This window comes from Balaenoptera ricei, chromosome 8, assembly GCF_028023285.1.
Source record: "Balaenoptera ricei isolate mBalRic1 chromosome 8, mBalRic1.hap2, whole genome shotgun sequence".
Classification (NCBI taxonomy): domain Eukaryota; kingdom Metazoa; phylum Chordata; class Mammalia; order Artiodactyla; family Balaenopteridae; genus Balaenoptera; species Balaenoptera ricei.
This window is the reverse complement of record NC_082646.1, coordinates 113,778,207-113,803,871: the sequence shown is the minus strand read 5'-3', so window position 1 is coordinate 113,803,871 and position 25,665 is coordinate 113,778,207. Positions and strand designations below refer to the sequence as shown.

The 25,665-nt window shown below is 66.3% G+C and overlaps 1 protein-coding gene across 3 annotated transcripts; it reads right to left on the bottom strand.

Annotated features, from left to right (window-relative positions):
- Positions 1 to 126: 126 nt before the first annotated feature.
- CHID1 (chitinase domain containing 1) lies at positions 127 to 24,457 on the bottom strand. 3 transcript variants are annotated; one of them, XM_059932370.1, is made up of 13 exons: positions 24,387 to 24,457; positions 21,424 to 21,577; positions 20,750 to 20,899; positions 20,358 to 20,490; positions 19,759 to 19,803; positions 18,861 to 18,967; positions 18,386 to 18,447; positions 15,297 to 15,389; positions 9,192 to 9,293; positions 8,511 to 8,666; positions 668 to 748; positions 447 to 489; positions 127 to 301 (listed from the first exon to the last, which is right to left on the bottom strand). In XM_059932370.1, exons 2-13 carry the CDS (start codon positions 21,532 to 21,534, stop codon positions 203 to 205), a joined length of 1,182 nt encoding a protein of 393 aa, XP_059788353.1. In that variant the 5' UTR covers positions 21,535 to 21,577; positions 24,387 to 24,457; the 3' UTR covers positions 127 to 202. The 3 variants fall into 3 exon arrangements, with proteins under 3 accessions (XP_059788353.1, XP_059788352.1, XP_059788354.1); XM_059932369.1 differs by lacking the exon at positions 24,387 to 24,457 and adding an exon at positions 24,275 to 24,363; XM_059932371.1 differs by lacking the exons at positions 127 to 301; positions 447 to 489; positions 668 to 748; positions 24,387 to 24,457 and adding exons at positions 755 to 1,275; positions 24,275 to 24,368.
- Positions 24,458 to 25,665: the final 1,208 nt, after the last annotated feature.

The window sequence follows — 25,665 nt, the reverse complement described above, 5'->3', positions numbered from 1 at the left end:
GGCTGGGCCAGAGAGGCCTGCATCCTCAGGGCCCGCTGCCCCCCACCCCCCGCCCCCGTCACTGATGAGGAGCCCGGGGTCCCAGGCCGCCCTGCCCCCGCCCGAGGCTGCAGCGCACACAGCACGGGAAATGGAAGAGTCTGTATTTCGCCTGTCAGTCCCTCCGTCTCTTGGAAAAGCTCAGGCCGGCTCCAGGCCAGGCCTACAGCAGGTCGTAGAAGTAGTCCAGGCCCTGGCCCAGCTCCCAGATGGACAGCCCGACGCCCAGCTCCCTGGCCAGCTCCAGCCGCACCTGCAAGGACTGAGGCAGAGGGAGTGTCGGCCCCACCCTGCCCCCGTGGGCCACCTGCCGACCCCTGCCCACCGCAGCCCAGCTGAGGGCCAGGGTTGCTGGGGGAGGGCTTGTGTCTGCTGCCCCCACGCCCAGTGTCAGGGCCCACACGCACCTTCAGCGTCGGGTAGAAGACGACGTGCCTCCCACCGCGGCTTCTGCAAGACAGCAGAACCCTCAGTCCGCCGGCCCGACTCCCACCTGCCTCTGCTTCTCCCCGCCCCGCCTCCCCCTCCAGCCAAGGCCTCAGGTGCCCCTCCTCAGGCCACGCCGGCCCTCAGGGGCAGAGGCAGAGCTCGAGGCCCGCATCGCCCGGGGCCTCCCCCAGACACTCACTTCTTGTACTCGAAGAAGTGCTCTGCGGCCTGGCTGTCCCACACCATCTGGGGCCGGTGGTCCTTCAGCGTCTGGATGTACCTGGGGGAGGCCGGGTGTGGGTGCGGGGGGCCCTCCCCTGCCCACCTGAGCACCTGGACGGGGTGGAGGTGGCCTCTGCCATCACGGAAGGGGTGAGGCCACCCGAGGGCAGCAGGACACGGGGTGTCATCCCCCGATGGTCTGCGGAGTGCCTGCAGCACACCGGGCCAGGTGGGAGGGCCACGCCTGTGGCCCAGACACGAAGAAAAGCCAGGAAGCAGGACCATGGGACGGGGTCTGGAACACTCGGGCCGGGGCTGCGGCGGCCGGGTCCTCACTGGGGGTAGCGGGAGGACAGAGACCCCGAGAGGCTGCTGAGATGTGAGCAGAGGCCGTGGCTGTGCTTCAGAGCTCACTGCCGCACCCCAAGCTGGCGGCACTGCGTGCAGGTGGAGCGCGGGCCCCGCGCTGTGGGCGCGGCGCCTGCTGGGCCGGTGGTGTGGGCAGGCGCTCCCGGGGTCGGCCTGGGGTGCTGCAGAAGCAGCAACTTCTGCAGCTGCGGGGGAGGTTCGGGGCCAGCCGCAGGCCTGAGGATGAACGAGAACTGGGGGCAGCCTCGGCACTGCCCTCCCCCGTCCCCCCCGCCCGTGGGGACAACAGTCCAGGGCAGTGGTTTCCGGGCCCTTTCAGAGGCCAAGTTGTCCTCGGCCTGCCTCCTTGCTGTGGACACAGCTGCCCCGAGCCCACGGGAGGCCCCGCCTCACTGCCAGGAGCAGGGGTTGGGAACCCCTCCCCGCTCAACAGAGGACACACAGAGGACAGGCCGGTGCCCAAGGTGCTGCATGGCCAGGACAACTGGGGTCTCCAGCTCACCCCGTGTCTTCCTGGCACGCAGTCGATGCCCAGACAGGCCGGAGACCTGCAGCCTGGGCCCAGGGAGGGGGCTGCAATGCTCCAGGCTGCAACTTACACATCGGCAGGGGCTCGGGGCTGGACAGAGCAGTGGGAAATGAGGTGGTGGCCGTCCAGGGGACGTCCGGATTTGCTCCCACGGGGCCTGGGCCAGGAACAGCCACGACCCCCATCAACCAGCTCGAATCGTCCAAAATTATTGCGTTATACTTAATTAGCACAACGCTCTTGGGATGCTTGATGTCATCTGCAGCTTTTGATCCAACGTTGGCTACGTGGCTGAGACAAACGTGGCACGTGGGGGGACGGGATGTGTGGGGAAGGGCGGGGCATCCTGACCCAGCCTGACCCTGAGCCCCCGAGTCCCAGGGCAGATGCTGGCGGGCAGGTGGCTCTGGGCCCTCACGTCTGGGGAGCTCTGGCTGTGCACTCCTCCTCCGGGGCCGCCCCTCAAAATCTGCTACCTGCTGGAGGTGGTGAGGCTGTGGGGACAGCCGAGGCTGGGGTCTCTTTCGGGGTTCAGCCAGACCCCTGAGAGCACCTGGTCCCTCCCCTCTGAAGGCCGAGGCTTGGCGGTGCCAGGGCTGGGGCCACAGAGGCCCTCACACTCGCCTGAGTGCAGCCCCGGGAACACGGAGCAGCAGAGTGCGGTGTGAGCCAGGGTGGGGCCGGAGAGACAGCTGTGCAGACGGCCCCCAGGCAGGCAGTCCAGGAGGAAGAGCAGGGCCATGGGGGCTGAGGGTCAGGGTGGCAGGGGCCTGACTGGGAGGAGGAGGAGGCCGGGGTGGGGCGGGGCGGGGCGGGGGGCAGGGGGCAGGGGGGTGGGGATGAACGGAGGGAAACGGTACAGATGGGCCCTGAGCGTTTCCCTGAACTAAAGCGGAAGGCCTCGGCCACACGCCTGGTGACTGTTTCCATGAAATGTCCGGACGAGACGAGTCCACAGGCAACACAGATTAGTGCCCCAGGGGTCGGGGGCTGCTACCAAGCGTTCCGGAATTGGAGGTGGCGGCTGCACGACCCTGAGAACGGACTAAATGCCGCGCAGGTGTGCGCTTTGCAGTGGGGGGTTTACAGTGCGTGACTCATACCGTCCCCACTCAAAAAAGTTCTCAGGCTTTGGAGTGAAGGGTTCAAGGAATGGCGGACAGAATCGTAGACGAAGACACACCCAACGGGTCGGTGGAGGATTCAGGGCACCGAGACGAGGTGCACGTCCCCCAGTTTCCAGAAGAGCGAGCAGAGACCAGCTGAAGAGAGCTGATCTGGCTGTGTGGGTGAGGGGGAAGAAGGGAGATGGGGGGATGGAGGAGGAAGGGGGCACCCCGCCCCAGGAGGAAAGCCTAGAGAGGCCTCTGCCTCGGCTGGCGGGGCCTGCGGTGCCCGGTGCTCTCCGCTGTGACCCCACGAGAACTGAAGGGCCTGACCTCATCTGGCCAAGTCTAAGCCACCTGTGTGCCCTGGGCGGAGAGGCCGCTGGCACTGTGACCCATGGCTGGAGCCTGCCCCGGATGGCACCGCTTCTGAGCCGGCCTGAGGACGTGGGTCGGGCACGCCCCGGGGGGGCACCTGACTTGCTGGCCCACCTTCTGGGCAGGTGACCTTCCTGGGCACCGAGAAGAGCGGTCAGCCCTGACCCGGTTTCCCCTGCAGTCCCTGCAGCATGTGGCCAGGATTCCACGGCCCCTGGTGACGGCCTTCCCAGGCTGGGCCGGAAAGGGGCGTGTGGAAGGGGCAGGGCCCCCCCGCCGGAGGCCCACACAGGGGGTCCAGTGGGTGCCGCTGCGGGTGACGAGAGAAGGTGCCCCCCGCCCCCGCCCCTGGGTCCCAGGCCCCCACCTGCAAGCAGCGGGACCGTTCCCAGCTGTGCCTCCGACGCAAGGGCTAGCAGATACCCTGAGCAGAGGCACCGGGAAAGCGGTCAGGGTCAAAGGTGCACGGGGAGACCCCGGCTGGGAAGCAAGAGCGGGATGCTCACAGAGGACCAGGACAGGCTCTGAGATCACACAAGCCAGTGGAGAAGCAAAGGACCTCAGCAAAGAGCGCGGCGCAGGGACGGAGAAGGCCCAGAGCCACGGGAGAGCGCTGCGACAGGCAGCCCTGGGACCAGTCGCCCCTAGGCAGAGCGAGACCCCGGCGCAGGACGGCCACACAGGGAGAGCTTCCCCGAGCCTCTGTGCCCTTGACTGGCGCCCTGGCCCAAGAAGAGTCCTCTGAGCAGGGGCAGGAGGTCTGCCAGACGTGGCCCACCCTCGGGGACCCATCTGGCCGTGTTCTGCTGGGACTGGCTCTCCTCGAGGTCCCTGGGAGGCAGGGGCAGGGCAGGCCCGGCGGCGTGGGGCTGTGGGTCCCAAAGATGCAGGAGTTATGGGTGCCCACTTGGCTTGAGGGCGCTCACGGGGCTAGCCGGGCACCCTGGCCGCCAGGGCAGTGTGAGGGCCTCCCAGAATGGGGGCTTGGCAGCCGTGGGGACCCACGGATCAACACCCAGAACTGCGTCACGTGGGGTGACGTGAGCCTGCAGGCAGGGGAGCCCTGGCCCCTCCTGGGGTGTTTCACAGCCGCCCAGACTCCTCAAAGTTGGGGAGTGACGAGGCCACGCACACAGGAGCCTGGCCGTGGTCACGATAGGGTCTGCGTATCACCCAGGGAAGGCGAACAGAAGCTGGGAGGTCAATGGAGAACCCAGAATGTGCACAAACAGCCTGCCCTCCACCCCCTCCCCCTGTGGCAGGCACAGAATGTGGTCCTGGCTGGTGGAGGCCAGAAGGCCAACCCCGGCCTGACAGAGCTGGCCTCCCGCCCCTGCCTCGGGGTCCTGGCTCCGTGTGCGCGGGAGCAGATGGTGAGGCCGCTAATCCCCCACTGCCTGAGGGGACCGGGGACACCTGCCACAGAAGGCCAGGGTCTCAGCGTTGGAGAGGCTGAGGCGGGAGGGCAGGTAATCCTTGGCCAGGCTGGCCTGGGCTGGCAGCGGAAGAGATGGAGAGACTCCGGCAGCCACAAGGCTCACCTGCCCCTCGCACCTGGCCTGTCATCTGCCCAGTGAACAGAGGCCGTTGCAGTGAGCTCCGGGGTGGAGACCGGCTGAGGGGCGCACCCTGGTGAGCTGTGTTTCTGGGGGGGGCCGGACCTGGGTGGGCGCGCTCACCCGCTGCAGAGGCAGCCCTCCCCTCTCCCACGGAACAGGCACCCATCTGCAGGCGGCCTCGGTAAGCCTGCCCATCTGGTTCCCCAGATCCGAATGACCCGGCCCTGGGAGGCGGAGGGCTGCTGACCAGCCCTGGGAGAGGCCTCTCCCCACGACCCCCAGAGCCGCAAGGCCCTGAGCCCAGGGGTCAACCCCGCCCTGCACGCCGGGGGAGGGCTGGAAGAAATCAGGCTGTGGACAAAGGAGGTCAAGTGCAACCCCAGGGGCCAGCTGGGGGCCCCATCCCCTGTCCAAGGCTCACCCAGGGTGCGGGCAGCAGGCGGCAGATGGCCGGCCAGGGCCCTGGGAGGGAGGAGGAAGCGGTGGGGTGGGGGCACCTGGGCTGCTGGAGGGCGAAGCCTTGGTGCAGGCTCCGGGTGTGGCGGGTCCTGCGGCGCCCACCCACCACAGGATGAGGAGCGTCAGGGAGCCTCCGCCAGACGCACAGTGCCCCCGGCCTGGTCTCACTGCACCGGCCTGACCTCGGCCCCATCCCGCGGAGCGGCTGAGGCCTGGGGAGGAGAGGGGCTCGGCGACGTCCTGGTCCCCCAGCTCAGGCCGGCAGCAGCCCCACCGCCCACGCACGGGGGGACTCCGGGCATCCCCACACCACGGCCCTCCCCCCCCAGATGTCAACACGACCCCCGGGGACAGCAGTCAGCCCTTCACGGGCCTGTCGACTCCATCCGGGCCCCCCTCAGCCCGTCCACAGGACAAACTCACCGGGTAGGACCTGAGCGGGCGCCGCTGCCTGACCTCCACGCACCCCTGAGGTGGGAGCCGCAGCCCTGCCGCCCGGCACTCAGCCTGCTCGGACCCTTGGGAGGCCCTGCTGAGCCGGCACCTGCTAGGTCCAGGTGAGGTGGGTGGCGGCCTGCAGGAGGTCTGGGCAGGGCAGTCCCTGACACACAGCCCAGCCATGCCCCCAGGCCTGGGGGCACCCTCTCCACCGCCCCCGCACAGGCCCACCTCCCTCCTCTGCCTCCAGGCCTGGCCATCATCAGTGGGGGCACGACTGGTGGGCGGACCCGCTCAGCTGGGGTGGGGCCCGGATGGGGCGATGCAGCCGTCCGTCCCTGGCTGGGGGCAGTCTGTATGCGTGTGTGTACGTGCGCACCTGTGCTCTCGCTAAACACACGTCTTCGTAACCAGACTCCCCCCGCCCGCCTCCCAGCCTCTCCTCAGAACCGGCAGGGGCCGCGTGGTACCTTTGTCACCGGGCCCCACGAGCTGGGTTAATGGCTGCAACAACTCCACCTCGTAAGTTACTGCTAGGCCCACATTTAGTGAGGAAATTACAGCTCTTCACTCCTCAAGCGGTGTTAGAGATGAACCGTGTCCCCCCAGTCCATATGTTGCGTCCTAACCCCCAAAACCTCAGTATGTGACTATATTTGGAAGTGGGGCCTTTAAAGAAATGTTTAATGTAAGATGATTGAGGTACCCTGGGATGGCCCTAACCCCACAGGACTGTGTGCTTATAAAAAAAGGAAGTCAGGAGACAGGCACACACAGAGCAACGACCCCACGAGGACACAGAGAGGAGACGGCCGTCTACATGCCGAGGAGAGAGGCCTCAGGAGGACCAGCCCTGCCCACACCTGGGTCTGAGACTCCAGCCTCCAGGGCTGGAGACGACGTATTTCTGTGGCTCAAGCCCGGCCGTGGTACCTGTGTGGCGGCCTGAGCAGAGGTGGGTGGCACCCCAAGGCCAACACCTCCTGCCCTGCCCATAGGCCCTGGCCGGCAGAGTCGGGGACTGGAGAAGTGGGGCGCCAGGCGGCCCTGGCTGCTGACCCTGCCTCTGCAGCGGGAGAGAACGCCCTCCTGCTCCAGCTCCTGAAACCCTAGGGCCTGGTGCCGGGAGCCCGAGCTCCAGACGCAGCTCCACCCGACGCCCCCCAAGCCGGGGACCCTGTCAGGGACGCTCCCAGGAGCCCCACATCCGGAAAGGCTGTGGTGGGGAAGGGGCAGCGCACGAGGAGCAGACAGCAGCCATGACCGGGAGGACAGATGGGCGGGGCGGATCCGAGGCACAGGTGCCGGGGGCCGAGAGCCCCTCTGCTGCGGGGACATGGGGTAGGCTTGGGCTGCTCCAGGGCAGCGCCTACCGGCCTGGCTCCCGCCATCCACAGGGCTCCCTCAGCAGAGGGCCAGGCCCTAGGGAGGAGGGGCTCGCAGGCCTGCGCTGGAGCCCAGGCCCTCGCACCAGCTGTGTGCACGGGTCAGGGTCGGGAAGGCACGGCTGACTCCGATGTCCCACCCCTCCGATGTCCCACCCCTGGAGGGGCCCAATCCGCTCCTCCTTGTCCTGGAGGCCCTGCCTTCAGCACAAAAGGGACCCAGGCAACGGGAGCCCCACCCCACTGGGGGGGCGGGCTGGGAGCAGCCCTCCAGGACCCACGAGTCCAGGCACGGGCCAACCCAGCAGCCTCTGTCCCTCCCCCAGGGCAGACATGAGGGAGTCACTGTGGACGACGGGCGTGGACAGCCCGGCGGGCAGCTGGCATTCGGCGCCTGACCCCTGCCTGGGCTGACACGTGTGTCCCTGCGGCGAGTGGGCCTGCAAGTGACCCTGCAAACGGTGGGAAACAGTGGGCACACGCGCTCAGGTCACGGCCTCGGGACCGTCTCTGCTGACGGAACCAGGTCCCTGAGAGAAGCGTACAACTCTTGGTGTCCAGGGGACGTGACAGCACCCAGCGCGAAAGCAGAGGGTCAGGAACCCCAGATGCCCAACACCTAGCCAAGCGAAACTCACAGCGTCCAGCCCGGAGCAGAGGCCCACAGAGAGCTGGCTCGACGGGACCACGGGAAGGGGACAGGGTTGAGTGGACCCCAGACGGGCCCAACGCCAGGCAACCATCCTCACCCAGTGCTGAGAGGAGACGCAGAGGCTCAGCCCCACACACACTGCCTGACAAGAGAGCTACTACGACACGTGGGAAGGAAAAGCCCCGGACGAGGCGCGACCAAGAAATGGTCTGTGGGCTTGAAGACAGCAAGGAAAACTGAACAGAAGAAAACAGAGGCCAAAAAAATAAAATGAGTGTCAGCGGATGGGGGGACAAACAGACTGGCCTAACACACGAGTACTTATGGGCCTAGAAGAGGAGAGAAAGGGAGGGACAAGAAAAATAATAGAAAAAATAGACTATAATCTTCCCAAATATGATGAAAAGGATAAATGCACAAATCTAAAAAACTCAAGGGAAACCAGGAGGAAAAAATGTAAAGAAGCCTACGTGGAGGCGCTTGGTGGTGATACGTGTGGAGAAACCGGGTGACGAGTGTCTCATGGGACAGAATGCACAGGAAGATGACGAAGCAACACCGTCAAGGTCCTGGAACAAGCTGGCAACCCAGAACCCCACATCCAGCACAAACATCTCCCCAAAACCCAGCAAGATAAAATGGAAGAGGATTCAACACTGGTAGAAATGCACAGCAAGCAACACAAAGGGCGTCCTTCAGGCTGAAGGAGAGGAGGCCGGGGGGCCCGCATGCTGCTCCTGCCAGATGGGGGCCACACCCCCACCGACCCAGGGGAAGAAAGGGCACTGCGACAGCACCCTGCAGGTGCCCGGTACGTGGTCAGACCCTGCCAGGCCTCCTCCTCGCCGCACCCCCTCACCTCTGGGAGACGCACACCTCCTGACACGAGGGCGCCGTGGCAGACGGCACAGGAAGCCACCTGGCACGGGCCACCCGCCTGCTCACCTGGCCCCAATGACGGGCTCGCGGGTGTCCTTGGAGGCTGAGTAGTCCATGCCGTAGAAGTTGAGTCCCAGCAGGATCTTGCTCCGCCACTTGGACTTGGGGTCCAGGACCTGGACGCAGGCTCGCACCCAGGACAGCGGTGCGCTGGGGCCGGCCCTGTAGGGCCAAGGAGAAGTGGGTTCAGCGGCAGGCAGAGGCCTCAGGGTGCCCCAGGTTGGGGTGGGGCCCACACACGGAGTGGGAAGGACGGCAGCAGACAGGCGGGCCCCTGCAGCCAGCCGAAGGCTCAGGTGAAGGCCCGAGATGGACAGAGGCAGCAGCATGACGCCCCCGGCCACGGGAGCACCTTCTCCTGGGCAGAGAGGCAGGCCCAGCACCGCAGCCACCACGTGGCAGCCAGGGTCGCACAGGCGTGGATGGACACCCCGGGATGGCACTCCCATGGGGGTGCCCGCTGCCCTGTGACCCCAAAAAGGAGAAGGTCGCCCAATGCAAGGCTGACTGTGGGCTTTGGGAAGAAGAGACCGGGCCCTTCATGTGCCTGGAACCAAGAGCTGACACAGCGTGGCCCTGAGCAGGCTTGTGGGAAGCTGGACCTCGCCTGAGCGTCCAGGCCCCCGGTTGGGGGAGCATCTCTGCGCCAAGCCAGAGCGCACGGGGCCCCGGGGTGCCCCCACTCACTGCTGCACTGTGGAGTAGTCATAGGTCATGAGGCTGAAGCCATCCAGCACGGGGGCCAGCTGCTCAAGCTCCTTGTGCGTGAACATGCCCAGCTTGTTGGTCCTGCAGTGAGACGGCACGGTCACCACACCCAGCTCGCACAGCCCCTCCAGCCCCGCCCCAGCTGACACCTGGGCTCAGCAGAGGGCACGGCAAGCCGGCCGTGCGGGCTCCCAGCTCACGCCCCTTCCTCCCCCATGCCAGGAAGACACCTCAGGTCACTTTCCCTAGAGAGTGACCCGGCGCTCGGTTACAGGGGACGGCCCGCAGTTGGGTCCCGACGGGCAGAGCCTGCTGCCGGAGGTCCAGCAGAGACCCGGCTCCCCTCCTGCCCAGTGCACTGGAGATCGCGATCAGCCCAGCTCCGGGAGGGCCCATCCCTACGTGGGCACAGGAGGCCAGCCCCGCTTCATCTCAGCTGCGAGCACGGTGCCATGAGCAGAGCGCCCTCCCTCCCGAGGCCTCAGGCCTGGGGCAGGCGGGAGCCCAGGTGGCCTGTCTGCTGGACACACCTGGTCCGCTAGCCCACCCGCTCTGCCTGCAGCAGCCCCTAGGGCTGCAGCCTTGTCCCAGGGTGGCGGGGCTCTCTGCTCCCCCGACAATGTGGGCAGAGAGAGGATCCCTCCTCTCAGCCAACACCTCCAATCCCGGGGCGGGGGCGGCCCGCTGCGTGCACCTCAGCCATGGTCACCGGCTCCACGGGGTCCAGGCAGCCCTGAGATACCCCATCTCAAGGCTGCCCACTCCAGCTGAGCAAAGCCTGCCCGGGCCGCCACCTTTGGAGGGAGCAGCCAGGAGGCCAGGCCCAGGCCGCCCCCCGAGACACGAGGCACCTGTGGAACCTGAAGACCCGCAGCACCAGCCAGCGACTCCGGGACCCCAAAGCCGCCCCTGAGTGGATAGAGCAAGACTCAGTGACGGGCACCTGCCGTGGCAGGGAGCTCGCGGACACGCCTGGGGAGCAGAGGCTTCACCAGGCAGCGACAGCCACGCTCCCTGTGGCCACACTCCAGACCGGGCCCCTAAAGTCAGCTAGAAGACACCAGGCCCGGCAGATGGCGTTTTCCTCCCGGCTCAGCCCCAGAGATGGAGACGGGGCCTGTGTGAGGAGGGCCTGGGACCTCGGGGCCTGGGGCACCCCAGAAAAAGCGGATGCCATCAGCTCCAGGAAGATGTTTCCACAATTCAAAAGCTCACCCGTCCCCAGGTGGACGTTCGCTCAGGAACCCATGGACATCCAGCCCTACCGTTTCTGGATTCAATGGCTCACAAGGGGAGGCAGGGTTGCGAGCTGAGCAGTGCAGTGGCCCAGCAGGGACTATGCCCCTGTGTCCCATGTCCTGGTCACTGCAGCACCGGGGCCTCCCAGGAGGCGTTCCCTGCTCAACTGGGAGAGGGGACCCCACCCGCAGAGGTCCTGGAAGTGCTGGTACCAGGTGTGAAGGGGAGGCCGGCGAGGGACAGGACTAAGGCAGGCAGAGGGGCAGGGGGCAACGAACTCCGGGGGGGGCGGGCACCAGGAGGCCTGCTACCCTGCCGGCCTCGCTCACCCCATAAAAAGAAACTCTTCTGCTCAAAGCCGCTCAGCACAGCAAACAGCCTCACTTTCACTGGCCGATTACTTCTTAGACACACTCTCAACACGGCCACGGGGGTCAGGGAGGGTGGAGTTTTCCAAGCCCCTTCTCCCAGTCACACTCTGTTCCAAGAAGTCCGCTGCTGGGAGGAGGCTGGTGCAGGCTCCCATCCCGCATGACTCCCCGAGCCGCCGCCTTTGCTGGTTTCAGCTGCAGCCCCGTCAGAGGCAGGCTCTGCTCTGTGCGGCCTGCGCCCACCAGGCCGGGGGCCGCCGCTCCTGCCGACATCAAGCGCGCGGCCCAAAGGGCTGCAGGGGCCGCCCTGGCCCACCAGCCCCTCTGCTTCCCAAGGCTCTGACCACCTCATGGCCTCCGGCCACGCCTCACGTCCGGGCGCCCCGGGCTGCCAGGTGCTTCTCACCGAGTCACCGCCCGTCTGACTGCAGGCACCCCTCCCATCCAGAAGGCCGGGCTGCCGTGCGGGATCCTTCACCCCGAGACCCTGGAGCTGCCAGAGGCGGGGCTGGGGCAGCGCCCGCGTCTCCTCGGGCGTTGCAGAGTGAGAGGTGGCCCTGGTGGACGTCGTGTGGCCTGGCATCCCCTCTCCACGTGGCCACGGACAAAGGACACGGTGTGGCCTCTAGGCCAGGGGTCCCCAACCCCCCGTCCTCGGACGGCAACTGGTCCGCGGCCTGTCAGGAACGGGCCGCACAGCAGGAGGCGAGCGGTGGGCGAGCGAGCGGGGCTTCACCTGCCGCTCCGCTCCCCGTCGCTTGCACGACCGCCTGAGCCACCCCCCGCCCCCCACCCGTGCAAAAACTGTCCTCCACGAAACCGGTCCCTGGTGCCAAGAAGGTTGGGGACCGCTGCTCTAGATGGTTCCCCCCAGACATGAGGCGGCTCGCCCGCACGGGGGACCCTACAGCCCTGCTCGGGGGAGAAGGCACAGGGTCTGTCAGTCCCCTCCCCGGCCTGCCTCTAGGGCCTCGCCCCTCCCCAAGACCCCTAGCCCCCTGCCCCTCCTGCTTCACCCACACGGTGGACGCCTCCCTCTTCCATCGCCCTAACCGGCGCCATCTCAGGGCTTGACCCCCTCACTGGAGCAGCATGGGCCGGGCATCAGGGCCACAGGCGCACATCAACCCCTTGCTGCCCCCGACCTGCTGGAGACCCCTCCTTATGCGGTGCTGAGTGCCCCGCCCCAGAGAATCCCATAACAGCTCCCCATTGCTTAAACCCACGGCTCTACCCTCTGTCCCCTCTCCCCTACGGGCATCCCTCCCGACACCACGAAGCCACCCCCACTATCCACCCTCGAGGCCGAAACGCTGCCTGTTGAGCTGGACACCCCAGTCCTGCCCCGGCCAGCCTGCTCCAGGCTGATCACCCTCAGGACCAGTGCAGGCTCCGTGCACGGTCACTGGTCCTGCCACCAGCCACACTGCCTGACCTTGTCTGGTCCCCAGACACCGCCTGCAGGGCCTCGCGCACAGTGGCCCAGGTGGGCACCCAGCCAGGCACGTGCAGAAGGCGGGCCTGCTGTCGGCCCCCACCGCTGCTCCCCGCGGGTCCAGTCTCCCAGGCCCCAGTCTCCCAGGCCCCAGTCTCCCAGGCCCCAGGCCCCAGGCCCCAGGCCTGCTCGCTCCCTGCAGCACCTCCTGTGCTGTCCCTCCACGGCTGCTCTGCTTGGCAGCACGGGGGCCTCCAAAACACGAGCCCCCCAGCCCCCAGCTGCCCTACAGGATCGGAGCAGAACCACCGGCCCGCAGGCCCAGGCCCGGCCCCACCCGTCAGAGTGCGGCCCCCAGCCCTCCAGCCTAGACCGCCAGCGTCCGCGCCTGCCCAGTGCCCCGCCGAGCCCACGCTCTGGTTGCAGGCCACCCCTGGCCCCCGGGGGATGCCAACGGGGGTCGGCCTCCGTGCAGAGGAACCCCACCCAGAGAAGGACCCCCACCCATCCCCTTCCTGACTGTGGGGAGGTAGCCTGCCCGAAACCACGGGAAACCACGGGGGTGGCTGCAGCACCCGTCAAGGTGGGCACCTGCCCGTGAGGATGCGAGCTCACCGCAGGGCAGGTCCTGGGAAGGAAGCCAGCCCTCCATGCCTGAGGCCAGTCCTTTCCCGAGGGTTCCGGGAGTGCTGGATTCTCAGAAGACACAGCCTGAGAAGCCGGGGCGACAACTAACTCAGAGCCCCCTCCGGAGCGAGGACGGCCCAGGGTTCTGATTAAACCAGCTGACTGGTGCTGGAACGTCGATGGGGGCCAAGCCGCGACCTCGGGAGCAGGGCTCAAGGTCAGGATGGCCGCTGTGCCAGCAGCCCCTGGAGGGAGGCCCCAGACCAAGGCACACAACAGCAAAGGCACACCGGCCCCAGCGCCACACACATAGCCCGTCCTGGGGCTGCTGTTCCCGTGGGGGGCAGCGCAGCCTTTGTGAAGCGACTGGTACTGCAGAAAACCCCAGAAAGACTGTTTACGGCTCCCTGGCTCCTCTGCTGGGGCTGCTGTCTAGAAGCGTGGCAGAACAGAAGTCAACGATGAGACAAACTCCGAAGCCGCCAGAGCCTCTGGAGAGAGCAGGGCTTGCTCGCCAGCCACGGGGGTGCAGCCCAGGCCTGTGCCCCCCCAAACACACCCCTGGCTGCCAGCAGGGGTAGGCCAGACTGGGCCACAGCTCAGCGGCAGTGCCCAGGACCCATGCCTCCAGCCCTGGCCACGGTCTCCTCCTGCCGGTCACCTCCTCAGCTGCCAGGTGGACGGCACTTCCTCCCCTGGTCTCCGCAGGGTGAGAGAGCGGCCCTGGCTCACACCATCTACTTCCTGCCTAGGGTACAGGAGCTCAGGCTGGATGCCTGGGCAGAGAGGGTGCCAGCCGGAAAGCTGCTCCCCACCCTGCCCCGAGCCCTCCTGCCCTTCCAGGCCAAGCCCAGAGACCAGCCCCTCCATGGGCGTCCGGCCCAGTCACCCCCCTCAACACACACACACACACTCTCTCCAGCACGTGGGCTGGGAGTCTGCTCTCCGCACCATCAGAAGCTGCGAGGCCCGAGGCTCTGGGGAGTGGAGGGGTGTCAGCAGGGAGGGGCTGCAAGCAGGGCCCCCGGGTCCCACCCCCAACCAGGCAACCGACCTCTCCCCAGCCGAGCCTGAAGGGCTGCCCCAGCTTCCAAGGAGCTTGTCTCTACCGACGGCCCCCGACCACAAAGGGCAACCGGGGCTCCACCAGCCACAGCATCCCACCCCGAACCATCACAGAAACCAGGAGACCCCGGAAACGGGTGCCCGCATCTGCAGCCGAGCCCACAGGCTCTCTGAGTGTCCGCCACCCCCGGCTCTTCCAGAACGGGGCCCCCCATCCTAGGAAGACTGTTGGCCCCTGCTGCTTCCGGCCTATCACACGCGTGTGTTGCACACAGGAGCACACACGAGGCTGAGGGCCCTGGAAAGGTGGGGAGAAAAGTCGGGGGGGAGGCTGAGGCCCCTGGGCTTGGGTGGGACCACAGCCCAGGCCTCCGGTGATGCGTGGGGGGTCCGGGGGCGTGAGCGCCAAGCAAAGGGCGGGCAGCCAACCTGGGAGCAGCAGGCGCCGGCTGTGGTGGCCGCGGCCTTGGCCTCGGAGCACCCGCAGGCTCCTCTGTGCGGGGCTATCGGCCTGTGAGCGTCAGGGCCGCCAGAGAGCTCGGGTCCCAGAGCTGCCCACCTGCTCCTGTTAACCGGCCCGCGCTGCACAGCGAGCCGACAGCCAGGGGTGACGAGATGCATGGACAACGGTCCTTCCAGAGCAGTGCACTGAGGGCCCAGGCTGCCCCGGGAGCCAGCGGAGACCAGGCAGAGGACAGGCAGCACCCCTGGGCCTCTGTGCGCCATCGACCCGCCACTTGGCTCCGGGCCTGCCCTCGGTCCTCACTTTGTGATCTGGCCTCCTCTGCGCCCAGCACAGGCTGGACGTGGGAGTCAGGCCACCTGACTTGGCACCCGGGACCCGTACCTCCCTGTCCCGGGGGTTCTGGAAGAGCTGCCTCACCGGGCTCTGTGTCCCGGTGTGTGCATGGCTGGGGGTGGCTGTGAGAGGGGGCTGGGCCGGCTGCCGCCCTGGGATGGGAGGTCAGGGCCCCCTCATCACAAGGCCTCATCGGTGGAGCCGCGCCCAAGTCCTAATCTCAAGGCAGGACACGGGCAGCTGGGCTAAGCTGCGGGAGCCCTGACCCCCTGGGGCCTAAAGCGGCACAGGCCCTGCACCGCGGTGCCCGGGGCCTCGCCGGGGACCAGCGGGAGCGGGGAGCGAGTCTAGACAACACGGTTTCAAGTGCTCAGGTGTAAGGACGCAGCCTTGACCCGCTGACCCATGAGGGCATGCTGAGGCCACTGAGGTGTCCGACTGTGCTGATGGGGAGCCCCGGCCACACACGCGGTGGCCAGTATGTACCTGGACGGGGCTGGACACTGACCAGGAAGGGCCTCCCCTGGCCAAGCAAGCACGGCACTTACCCAGGGGCGACAGCGGGCGGGATGACCAAGAAGGCGAGCAGCCGGGCCTGGTGCAGTGCCTCGGCCATGTGGGTGAGCAGGTGAATGAGGCCCCTGCAAAGAAACAGAGGACAGGTCAGGAGCAGCTGGGCCAAGACCCGCTGCAGGCAGATGCCCCTCATGGCCGCGTTCTGCCTTGGAGGTACGCGCTCCAGGGGGGATGCACCAGGGGAGCCTGCCAGACACCGCGGGGGTCACCCTCCACCTCAACTGCCTGCCCAGCCCCCATCCGTCCTCACACTCAAGCCCCCTCCCTCCCCACAAGAGCAGGGTGGAGAGCAGAGGGGGGTCAGTGTGGTGCCCCATCACCTCTGGACCCTCCCAGACACACAGCTGGGCAGGGAGTGAGGAAGGACCCACGTGGACCTGGCCTGCTGGCCTGCTGGTGGCCAGGTCAGTCTGGGCCACGAAACGCCTCAGGCCGTGCTGAGGGCCCTGCTGCACCCAGGAGGTGCCTTGAGATGAGGACGCTGGGGCGGCTCCACTGATGAGGCCTTGTGCCCAGGGGGCCCTGACCTCGCACCCCAGGGCGGCGGCCGGCCCAGCCCCCTCGCACAGCCACCCCCGGCCCTGCAGACACCGGGACGCAGAGCTCTGTGTGCCTCAGCCCCAGGGGGGAAGAAGGAGGGGGCACTGGCGTGTGCTCGGCCGGGAGTGCCGGGATGCGGGGGAGGAGCGTCTCTGTGGGCAGCGGGCCACCAGGCAGGGGGCAGAGGAGACAGCAGTGTCACGGGGCCGCCTGGACCCTAGGTGTGTGGGATGTGGCAGTACCTCGGGGCTGGCGGGCAGCACGTCTGGTGGGACAGTGGAGCACTCGTCAGGACACCCTAGTCCCGGAGGCCCTCGTCACTGTGCCTGGGAGGCTGTGGGCCCAGTGACCGACCTGGGTCCTTCGCTGCAGCCCCTCAGGAGCCACCTCCGTCTGGAGAACGGGCAGCAAGTGCCCCCGTCGCTACCAAGCGCAGGCAGGTCAGAGGAGCTGTCCCGGCCCCCAGCCCCAGAGCAAGTCCGCAAAGAGCAAGCGGGGTGGGGCACGCGTAGCTGCCCGTCATCCTGCCAAGGCTGCCGTGGGGCCTGGTGTGCACTGACCACTGGACTGCGGCAGCCTCTCAGAGCCTCCCAGGTGGCCCCCGCTCAGCGGGAGTGATCCCGGGCCAAGGTCACTCCACTCTGGCCGTGACTGTAGGTGGTCAGGGGCGCCCTCGGGGGAGCACAAAGGCTGGAGGGGGCCGGCACCTCCCTGAGGCCGGAAGCTGTCAGCACCTGTCATTGTTGGGTGCCTTCCTGGCTTTTGGGACCACCCAGGGGACTGCCTCTCTGAGAGAAGGGGGAGGTGGTCTCACGGCCCGGGGGAAGCACCTGCTCGGCGGGGACTGGGGGTGGTCTGCTGGGACGGAGTCCCTGGGGTCTCCCCTCGGTTGCCCGCCCAGCCGCTCGCTGGGTGTGAACACAGGAGGCAAGCCTCTCGCCAGCGCCAGGCAGCCCCTGCACGCTCCTCCCCGGGAGGGCCTGGGGGACCCGCAGCCCAGGGTGGCACGTGGACAAGGTGCCATTGCCTCGCATCACACCAAACAGGCCTTTCCAGGGTGACCTGGCACTTTGGGTAGGAAACAAAAGCCTCAAGAGGGTGACAGGTGGGCACAGGAGCACGGACGTCCCTGTCACGCCCGCCATGGCCAGGCCTGTCCTGGGAAGCAGCTCCCAGGCGGCAGTGTCCAAAGCCATCTACCAGGCTGGCCAGCCTCCGCCCTCCCCCGCCCCCGCCAGGAGCGCCCGGGGCAGAGGCGCTGCCAGCTGCTCCGGCACCTCCTTGCCCAGCTGCACCCCCTCCTCAGAAGGTGCCGTACGGTCTGCTCAGCAGGGCCACCATCCAGCAAGCACAGAGGCAGAGCCGGGGAGGCGGGGGCTGTCTCTCGGCCAAAAGCCCGGGCGCCCGACGTGCAGGTGCCACGTCAGCTCCCGACAGACATGGGTATCCCCCATGCTCTCAACCTGCCTGTCTCCGCCCACCCTCCTCCTGAGCTCCAGCCTTGGGGCTCTCCCGGGGCAGAAGTGGACAGGGAGGGAGCCTTTCAGAAGCACCCACCAGGGCGAAGGTCTGAGCACCGAGAAGCAGGCGCCGTGGCTGGGGGCCTGGGCCCAGGCCACCCCCGTTCCCGAGGCCAGTAGCGGAGTCTCCCTACCCCCACCCAGGCAGAGAGCCCCCGGCACGCCTGGCTCCAGGCGCAGCTTCCTCTGGGCCTCGGGCAGGAGGCCTGACCCCCCGCACAGACCCCTCGACAATGCGCCTCCCTCTGCACTGAGAGGCAGGAGACCCCACGGACGCCGTCTTCGAGCAGGCAGAGCGCCGCCTGCAGCTGCAGGAGAGTAGAAGAGGAGCCCTGCCCAGGGCTCCCCCCGGGGGCTGGCACACGTGGAGGAGTGGGGGCTCAGGTGCAGGAAAGGGAGCGCACAGCCAGTTCCGGAACCGGCTGCAGCCTGTCCTGCCCCGGCACCAGCCGCTGGGCGGCACCCAGCACGCAGGCCGCCCCGGGCGGAACTCAGTCTCTCCTCCGCCTCCCGTGGGGCTGACCCCATGGCCCTGACAGAACCAGGGGCAGTCGCTCCTGCAGGGGACCTGCCCCCCTCCCGCCCTGCCGGGTCACTCTGGCCGTGAGCCTCACGCGCAGGGTGGATACTGCTTCGAGGGGACCATGCGGCACCCTCCCAGGCCGGCTGATGCAGAGCCTGGGGGACTGGGCGGCAGATTTCTTTCCCAGAGGACTCCGTGGCCACCTGTTCCAAGGGCCCCTGGCCCTGCACGGCCGCCTCTTCTCAAAGTCCCCTGGAGGCTCCACCAGGCCAACCACATGGGCGTCTCAGCTGGCCACCTGCCCGCAGCTGCTCCCAGGCCTCTTGGAGCCAGTGTCCGACTTTCTCGGGGTGCCATCCCCACCCCCAGGGGCAGCCTGTGGGAAGCAGGCCCTCCTCCCACACGAGGTCCCCCCACATCCTTCCTCCAGCCTCTTCCTGACACCTGGGGGCCCGCACGCTGCCCACAGCCCACTCACGCGTGCTTCTGGATCAGCAGCTGGTTCCAGACCTCCACCACCAGGCCGTCAAAGTGCTGGCTCTGCGAGGAACGGGAGCTGGTGAGGAGGGTCCCAGGAGGAAGGGGCGGGAGGGAGGCGCAGGGCCAGCCCCGCTTCCTCCCACCCAACGAGGCCTCAGCTCGAGGGCCAGGTGGCAGGCGTGGAAGCCCCTCTCTGAAGGAGGCGGCGTGGGGATCCCCAAAGGAGCCAGGAGCAGAGGGGCTGGGGCTCTCGTGTGCCCCGTCCACTGGTGTGCCTCCCCCAAACCTGACCCCAGGGTCCTGAAGAGTTCTCCCCTCCCTGCAGCCCAGCATCAGCTACCAGGATGGGTTCCCTCCCAGGAGGGTAGCCGGCCGCTGGGCACTGCCCAAGGGAAGCCCCTGCTCCCGAGACGCGTGGTGGCCAGAAGGAGCCCAGGGCAGCCGGTGGTGGCCGCGCAGGCACCGCGAGTCACCTTGGCCACCTGGACGACGGTCCTGCTGAGCTCCTCGATCTCGTCCTCGCTGTCCAGGACGTTCTGGAAGTCCTCGTACGTCCAGTCCTCGAACCGGAGCCGAGGCACTGGGGACAGACCCGCAGACTGTGACCCCCTGTGCCGGCCCTGCCCACAGGCTGGCCCTTGGCCTCCAGAGCAGAGTGACCACAGCCAAGCACCCAGTGCGGTCATCCCAGTGCAAGGTGGCTGGGCGAGGGAGGGGCACCAGGGGGCGCTGGGGAAGGACGGAGACGCGCACTCTCTCCTCCCGACACACCAGGCCTCCGAGTGCCCAGATGCTGGCTCGTCCGGCTCCTCGCTGCCCACCTCTGGCTGGACCATCCTCCACCAGCTCCCTGTTGATCCAACTGCAGGTCCCCTCCTGGCCCCTGCCCCCCCAGCTTCTCCTGCGCAGCTGTTATGTGCCCCTAGACCCCCAAGCCTCCTCCCCAAACCCCACTGCACTTTGCAATGGGTCCCTCCCTCGCCAGCCATGAGCTCCCGGCCGGGCAGGGCAGGGTGAGCGTCACCCTTGGGCGCAGCCCCCAGGGGCCCTCGATAAACACTCGTGGGTGAATGAAGCGATGGGAGGGCAAGACCACAGGTGAAGGCGGGCTGGCCTTGGTGGGCTGAGCTGGGTGGGCGGGAGGGCCACAGGGCTCTGGCTGGACTGAGGGCCACGAATGCTGGGCTGGGGCGGCCTCATTTCTGAGCCGCTGGGAGAGTGACCGACGTGCTAGACAGCATAGCCTGGGTTACCAGACAGGCTTGGAGACTCCGGGGCCACTCACCCACCCACAGGGAGCTCCAGGACCTCCACCCGTGGTGTATGGCCTAAGGGCCCACAACCCTGACCCCGCCGGCCCACTGGACTCACCCACACGTAGGCCCTTGGCCTGCTTCCTGACTGCCCGCATCCACCCTGTGGGACGTGGAGAAGCCAGTCAAGGTGGGGACACAAACCCCTGCCCACGTGAAGACTTGACCTACCCGCAAGGAGAAGAACAAAGGGAGGGGGCAGGGGAGAGTCTGCGGGCCCTGCACTGCCCGTCCTTGCCCTGCAGGACGGCCAGGGCCAGGGGCAAGTGGCTGCTCCAGGGGCGACGACTCCGAGGCGCCTGGGACCATCTCGCAGAGCTGAGGGGCATCCAGAGGCCAGGCCCTGATGCTGCCCGGCCGTGTCCTCCAACACACTGCCCTCCCAGCTCGGGGAACCCCACCGCCAGCTAACACCTCCTCCCTCTGAACCCGAAAGGGAGGACATCTGTGCAAACGAAGGTGCAAAACACGGCTGTCAGGACAGCCAGGCCTCGCGCCCTCCTGGACACCGTCCCGGACGCCTCCTCCCTGGACACTGCGTGCAAACCCCCAAGGGCAACAGGGACGCAGGCCGACGCCAGGGAGTCATCGCGCTTGCACACACTCACACCCTCCCCGACCCCTGGGGCGAGCGCAGACGAGCAGCGGGCCGAGCACCTTGGTCCACGTCGTCAAGGCCCGTGACCTCAAACATCTCGCGGCCGTGCCTCTTCAGCTGCAGCCACACGGGCGCGATGTGGGTGAACTTGCCCCCGAAGATCTTGGCGACATCGTAGCCGTGTCTGTTCCACTGGCAGAGAACGGAGAATGGGTGAGCCTGCTTGCAGCTGGGGCAGGGGGCCTGAGAGCCACCTTGGGACTGGGGCACTGCAAGGCTGCCCGTGCCACGGGGAACAGGACGCTTGGCGCGATCCCGGCCGCTTCTCTGGGAGGCATGGCTCCCGCCGCACCCCCATGGCGGCGGCGGCCAGGGGAGGTGAGAGCGAAGACAGACCCAAGCAGCCACCTTGTCCTTGGGACCTCCCTGCCCACCCCAGGGCCCGGCTTACTGGCGTGACGTAGCCCAGGATGTCCCCAGCAAAGTGCCTTTTGTGGGCCTTCGCTGAGCAGTAGCTGCGATGCTCGAGAACCACATCCTCGGCTCTAAGGTCTGTCACCACCAGACCCCGCTCGTGGACGGGCTTGCCTGAAAACTGAGTCTGAAACAGAAGGAGCAAGGAGGAAGCTGTGAGGGTTCGCCCCCCAGGCAGAACCCCAGGGACAGCAGCGGTCCTCTTGTTCAGCAGGGGTGTGTCCCAGGATCAACACGGAGCTGCTGACCAGGAGACCGCAGGGAAAGGCCTGCCTTGAGGAGCTGACAGTCCCCGAAGACTCACTCTGCCCCCCCAGGGCTGCCCCAGAAAAAAGGCACAAAGACACAGCCAAACCCGGCGTGGCTCTTGTCTGATTTGCTCAGTGAAGCAGGGAAGAGCGCAGGAGTCAAAAGAAATAGAGGCAGGGTGAGGGCGGAAACGTGGCACGTCACAGAAGGCCAGCCCAGCCGGGGCAGGTGCACCCTCGGGCCCCAGCACCACAAGCTGCTCCCGCCGAGGCCAGCCAGCCAGCCAGAGCCCTGGGGTGGCACAGCGCAGGCTGCCCAGAGGCCAAGCTCTCGGCTCACAGCCCCAGCGGGCAAGGAGGCGCGATGGCTCTGCCCTTCGGCCCGCCTCCAGACTGCCCCTACCTTCTCCAGCAGCGTCTTCGAGGCAGCCTTTTTGGCATCTGACTTCGACAGGGTGGCATGAACAGAGCCGCAGGCCAGGGCAAGCCAGAGCGTGCCGAGCAGCACCCGCATGGTGGGCGTGTCACAGCAGGGTCCAACCTCGGGGTCCAGGGGGCTGCACAGAGAGCAGAGCCCGTGGAGACCCCCAGCAGGCAGGGTGTCCCCTCCGCCTACTGCAGCAATGGTCCTAACGGTGCCTGGGGCCTCCCAGCACTAAGCTGGGCACTGAGCCAGCCTCAATGGCCAGAGTCCAGATGTCAGCACTGCTGGGCCCTGGCACCCCTCAGACACCAGGAAGGGCCTTCCTTGCTACAGGCCGGTGAGCCCTGCCCCACTGCCTCAGGGCCGCCCTAACCACAGCCCGCCAGCTAGGAAAAGATTGGCTCTCCACCCCCCTCAAACCCAAATATATTCTGGCTACGAGCTACTGGCTTAAGTGCAAAATAACAGAGCCATGGAAAGGACTAGAAGAAAACACCGGTGCCTGTGTACATAAACTCAGGGACGGGGGCTGGAGGGGGGGAGGCTCTTCCACCTCAGTCAGCAAAAGTAAAGGTTATGATAGGAAACATCAATAGAGTGTACTACGTAAAAATGCAAAGCTTTCACTTAGAAAACAAAAAGCAAATTTATTTATTTGCTTTTTTAAAAAATATTTATTTATTTAGGCTGTGCAGGCTCTTAGTTGCAGCATGTGGGATCGTCGTCGTGGCATGTGGGACCTGTTAGTTGCAGCATGCGTACTTCTTAGTTGAGGCATGTGGGATCTAGTTCCCTGACCAGCCATCGAACCCGGGCCGCGGCATAGGGAGCACGGAGTCTTACCCACTGGACCACCGGGGAAGTCCCAACAAAAAGCAAATTTAACGAAATAATACGCAAAACAAGAAAATACTTGGACCACACTTGACAATGAATTTCTACTCCTTATCTACACATAACATGCAAAGAACTCTTACAAACTGAAAATAAAAGACACTCCAATAAAAAATGCCCCACTATAAAATACAGAAAGGACGGGAAAAGGTGTAACACACAGAGACACCCTATAATACAGACCCCCCCATAACACACAGACCCCACCCCCACACCCAAGCCACAGAAACAGCACTGCAGCATCACCAGCAACCAAAGGAACGGACGCTGAGATAAGACAGCACAGCGACCTGTGCGTTTTGGTCCCCACCCCCCTCACCGGCCCCCAGGCACTGGCAAGGACTAAGAGAATGATGCAACCTGAGGACCTGGGGCAGCTTCACTCTCAGAGCTGTTCCTGAGAATTCAAGTTGATCAGACCTTTTCAGGTGACAACCTGGTCACAAATATTACTTTCCAACATGTTTCTTTTTTTTCAAAAATCCCACTTTGGGGGACATCCCGCCTATGTCGAAAACGCTCGAAGATGCTCACCGCAGCGCTGTTTGATACCCTGCACTCCCAGATGCCAGAACACAGAGGGCACCGCGGTGCTCACGACCCCCTAGTACAACCAGCACAAAGTGCACACGCACAGCAGGGTCCTGTTTACTTATTATAAGTTTATTTATTTATTTATTTTTGGCTGCGTTGGGTCTTTGTTGCTGTGCGCGGGCTTTCTCTAGTTGCGGCAACTGGGGGCTGCTCTTCGCTGCGGTAACTGGGGGCTGCTCTTCGTTGCGGTGCGCGGGTTTCTCATTGAGGTGGCTTCTCTTGTTGCGGAGCACGGGCTCTAGGCGCACGGGCTTCAGTAGTTGTGGTATGCAGGCTCAGTAGTTGTGGCTCGTGGGCTTCAGTAATCGTGGCACGCGGGCTCAGGAGCTGTGGTGCACGGGCCCAGCTGCTCTGCAGCATGTGGGATCTTCCCGGACCAGGGCTCAAAGCCGTGTCCCCTGCGTTGGCAGGCGGATTCTTAATCACCGTGCCACCAGGGAAGCCCTCCACTTCATTCTTAAGATACTGGTTTTAATCCATCAAACCTGTCTCTGCTCAGTGACATGCAATTTGAGAAATGCTGACCACCATGCCCTGAGCGACCATCACCAACACCTGGGAGGACCCCGAGCCGACTGACCCGTGAACAGAATGCTGCCGTCCCCACAGCGCGGGTAAAATCCGTCACAGATTCTCGCCTGTGAGCACAAACTCTGGAGCTAGCTATGTTCCTGCGGGGAGGGCCGAGTGCACTTAGAAGTGAAGGCGGCGTAAGAGCAGGAAGACTCCAGCCCCGGCGGACGTTAACCTCGGGTTCTGTCCACACTGCGGGCCACCGTCTTGTTCCCTCAGCGGAGAAAGCCCGAGGCAGCCTGCCATGCGCAGGGGGAGCGGAGGACACTAGCTCGACGGGGTTCGGTTCGCCGCCCGCCAGCCCACCGCCCCCTGGCCTCCGGGCTCAGGCCTAGGCGGCGCCTTCCAGCGGGCAAAGGCCGCAGCTTCCAAGGGCCGGGGTCCGAGGTCAAGAAGGAGCCAGCCCGGCGCGGCCCATCGCGCCCCGGGTCCCGGCCCCACGCCGGCCACGCCATGTGCTGCCGCTCGCGCCCGCAAGCTCCCGCCCCGCGTCCTTCGTCCACACCCGCTCTTACACTCACTCACACCCGTTCTCACATCCCCTCTCGTCCACACCCGCTGTCACACCCACTCACACACCGCCTCTCGTCCACACCTGCTCTCGCACCCACTCTCGTCCACACCTGCTGTCACACCCCTTTCTCGTCCACACCCGCTGTCACACCCCCTCTCACACGCCCTCACACACACCCGCTCACACACTCCCTCTCGTCCACACCGCTGTCACACTCCTTCTCCCTCGTGCCGCGCCTCCTGCTCTCACACGCACCCCTCACGCGCTCACTCCGCGAAGGAGAACGGAGGCCGTAGGAGGCGGGGAAGCAGACGCCGGAACGCGGGACGCGGACGCCACCCGGGCCAGCCGCCGCCGCGCCGCTCACCTTCATGTCCCGGAGACCCGACTGACCTCCTTCTAACGTTGCCGGAAGACGCTCGCGAACGCCGTCGGAAGTCCCGCCTCAGGAAGCCCGCACGCCGCCGCGCCACGCCAGCTTCCGGGCCGCCGCCACGCAAGGCACGCTGGGGGCGGGGCCGAGCGGGAGGGTGGGGGCGAGCCGAGGGGAGGAGCCTGGACGGGGAGGGCGGGGCCGGGGCAGAGGGGCGGGAGTGGGGCGGAGCGAGGTCGAGGGGCGGAACCGGGGCGGGGCGGAGCCTGGTGAACAGGGCGGGGCTGATGATGTGGGCGGAGGAGGCTAAGGGGCGGGGTGGGCCGGGCCGGGCCGGGCCGGGCGGGGAAGCGGGCGGAGATGAGGAGATGCGCCCGGGGCGGGTGGGGTCCAGACTTGGGTGATGGGAGGACCGAGAGGTGGTTGCGCGCGCCGACCCCGGCCTTCCGCGAGCCCCGGACTCTCCCGGGAACCTAACGCCCTCGCTCGACAGCTGGCGCGGGGGTCTGGGTTCCAGGGAGCGCGCGGTCCCCACGCCCCGCCAGCGCACGCTCGGTGGAGGGCTGGGCTCCCGGTGCGACGTCCGCGTTGCGACCACGTGGGTGACCACCAGGGAGCGCCGTGGGTTCCAGGGCCGCGCAGGTTCGACATCCGGAATTCCACGTTTTCTCTTGAACGCGGGAATCGCCTCTCCAGGCTTTCCTCCTACCGCCTGGTGGCCGCCCCGCAGCCTAGCCCTCCTCCGTCAGCCCCCACGTCTCCCTGGGTGAGCTCTTCTCACTCTTTGGTTTTGGTCACCATCCATGGGCCGGTGGTGCCCACAACGCTGTCTGGAGCAGGGACACGTGCTCCAGGCCCTCTGGATGGCCCCTGAACATCGTAAATCCCACATATTCTAGAGTCAGTGCTCTCTCTGTCCTCGCCTCCAGGAATTGTGGCACTTCTCACATGCAGATCCCACAAAGCTGGAACCCTCCAGAGGCTAACAGTACCTCCCCCCCCCACCCCCCGCCAACATCTCAGCCCCAGCAAGGGGAGTCAGTGCGCCTCTGGGACGGATTGAGGGCACAGTGGCCAGCAGTTTTAATCACAAGGCATTTTACACCTGATACATGCTGACAGATCCTCCACCCATCCCTAGCTGTTCCCAGCAGTTTCCTGCAGAAAACCGCATAGCCCGTCCCTGCTCGGCCAGCCCTGGGACCTGCTGCACGGCTGTTTCCCCATTTCTGCTGCTCAAGAGGCTACTCCCTAAACTGAACTTCGTTCTCTT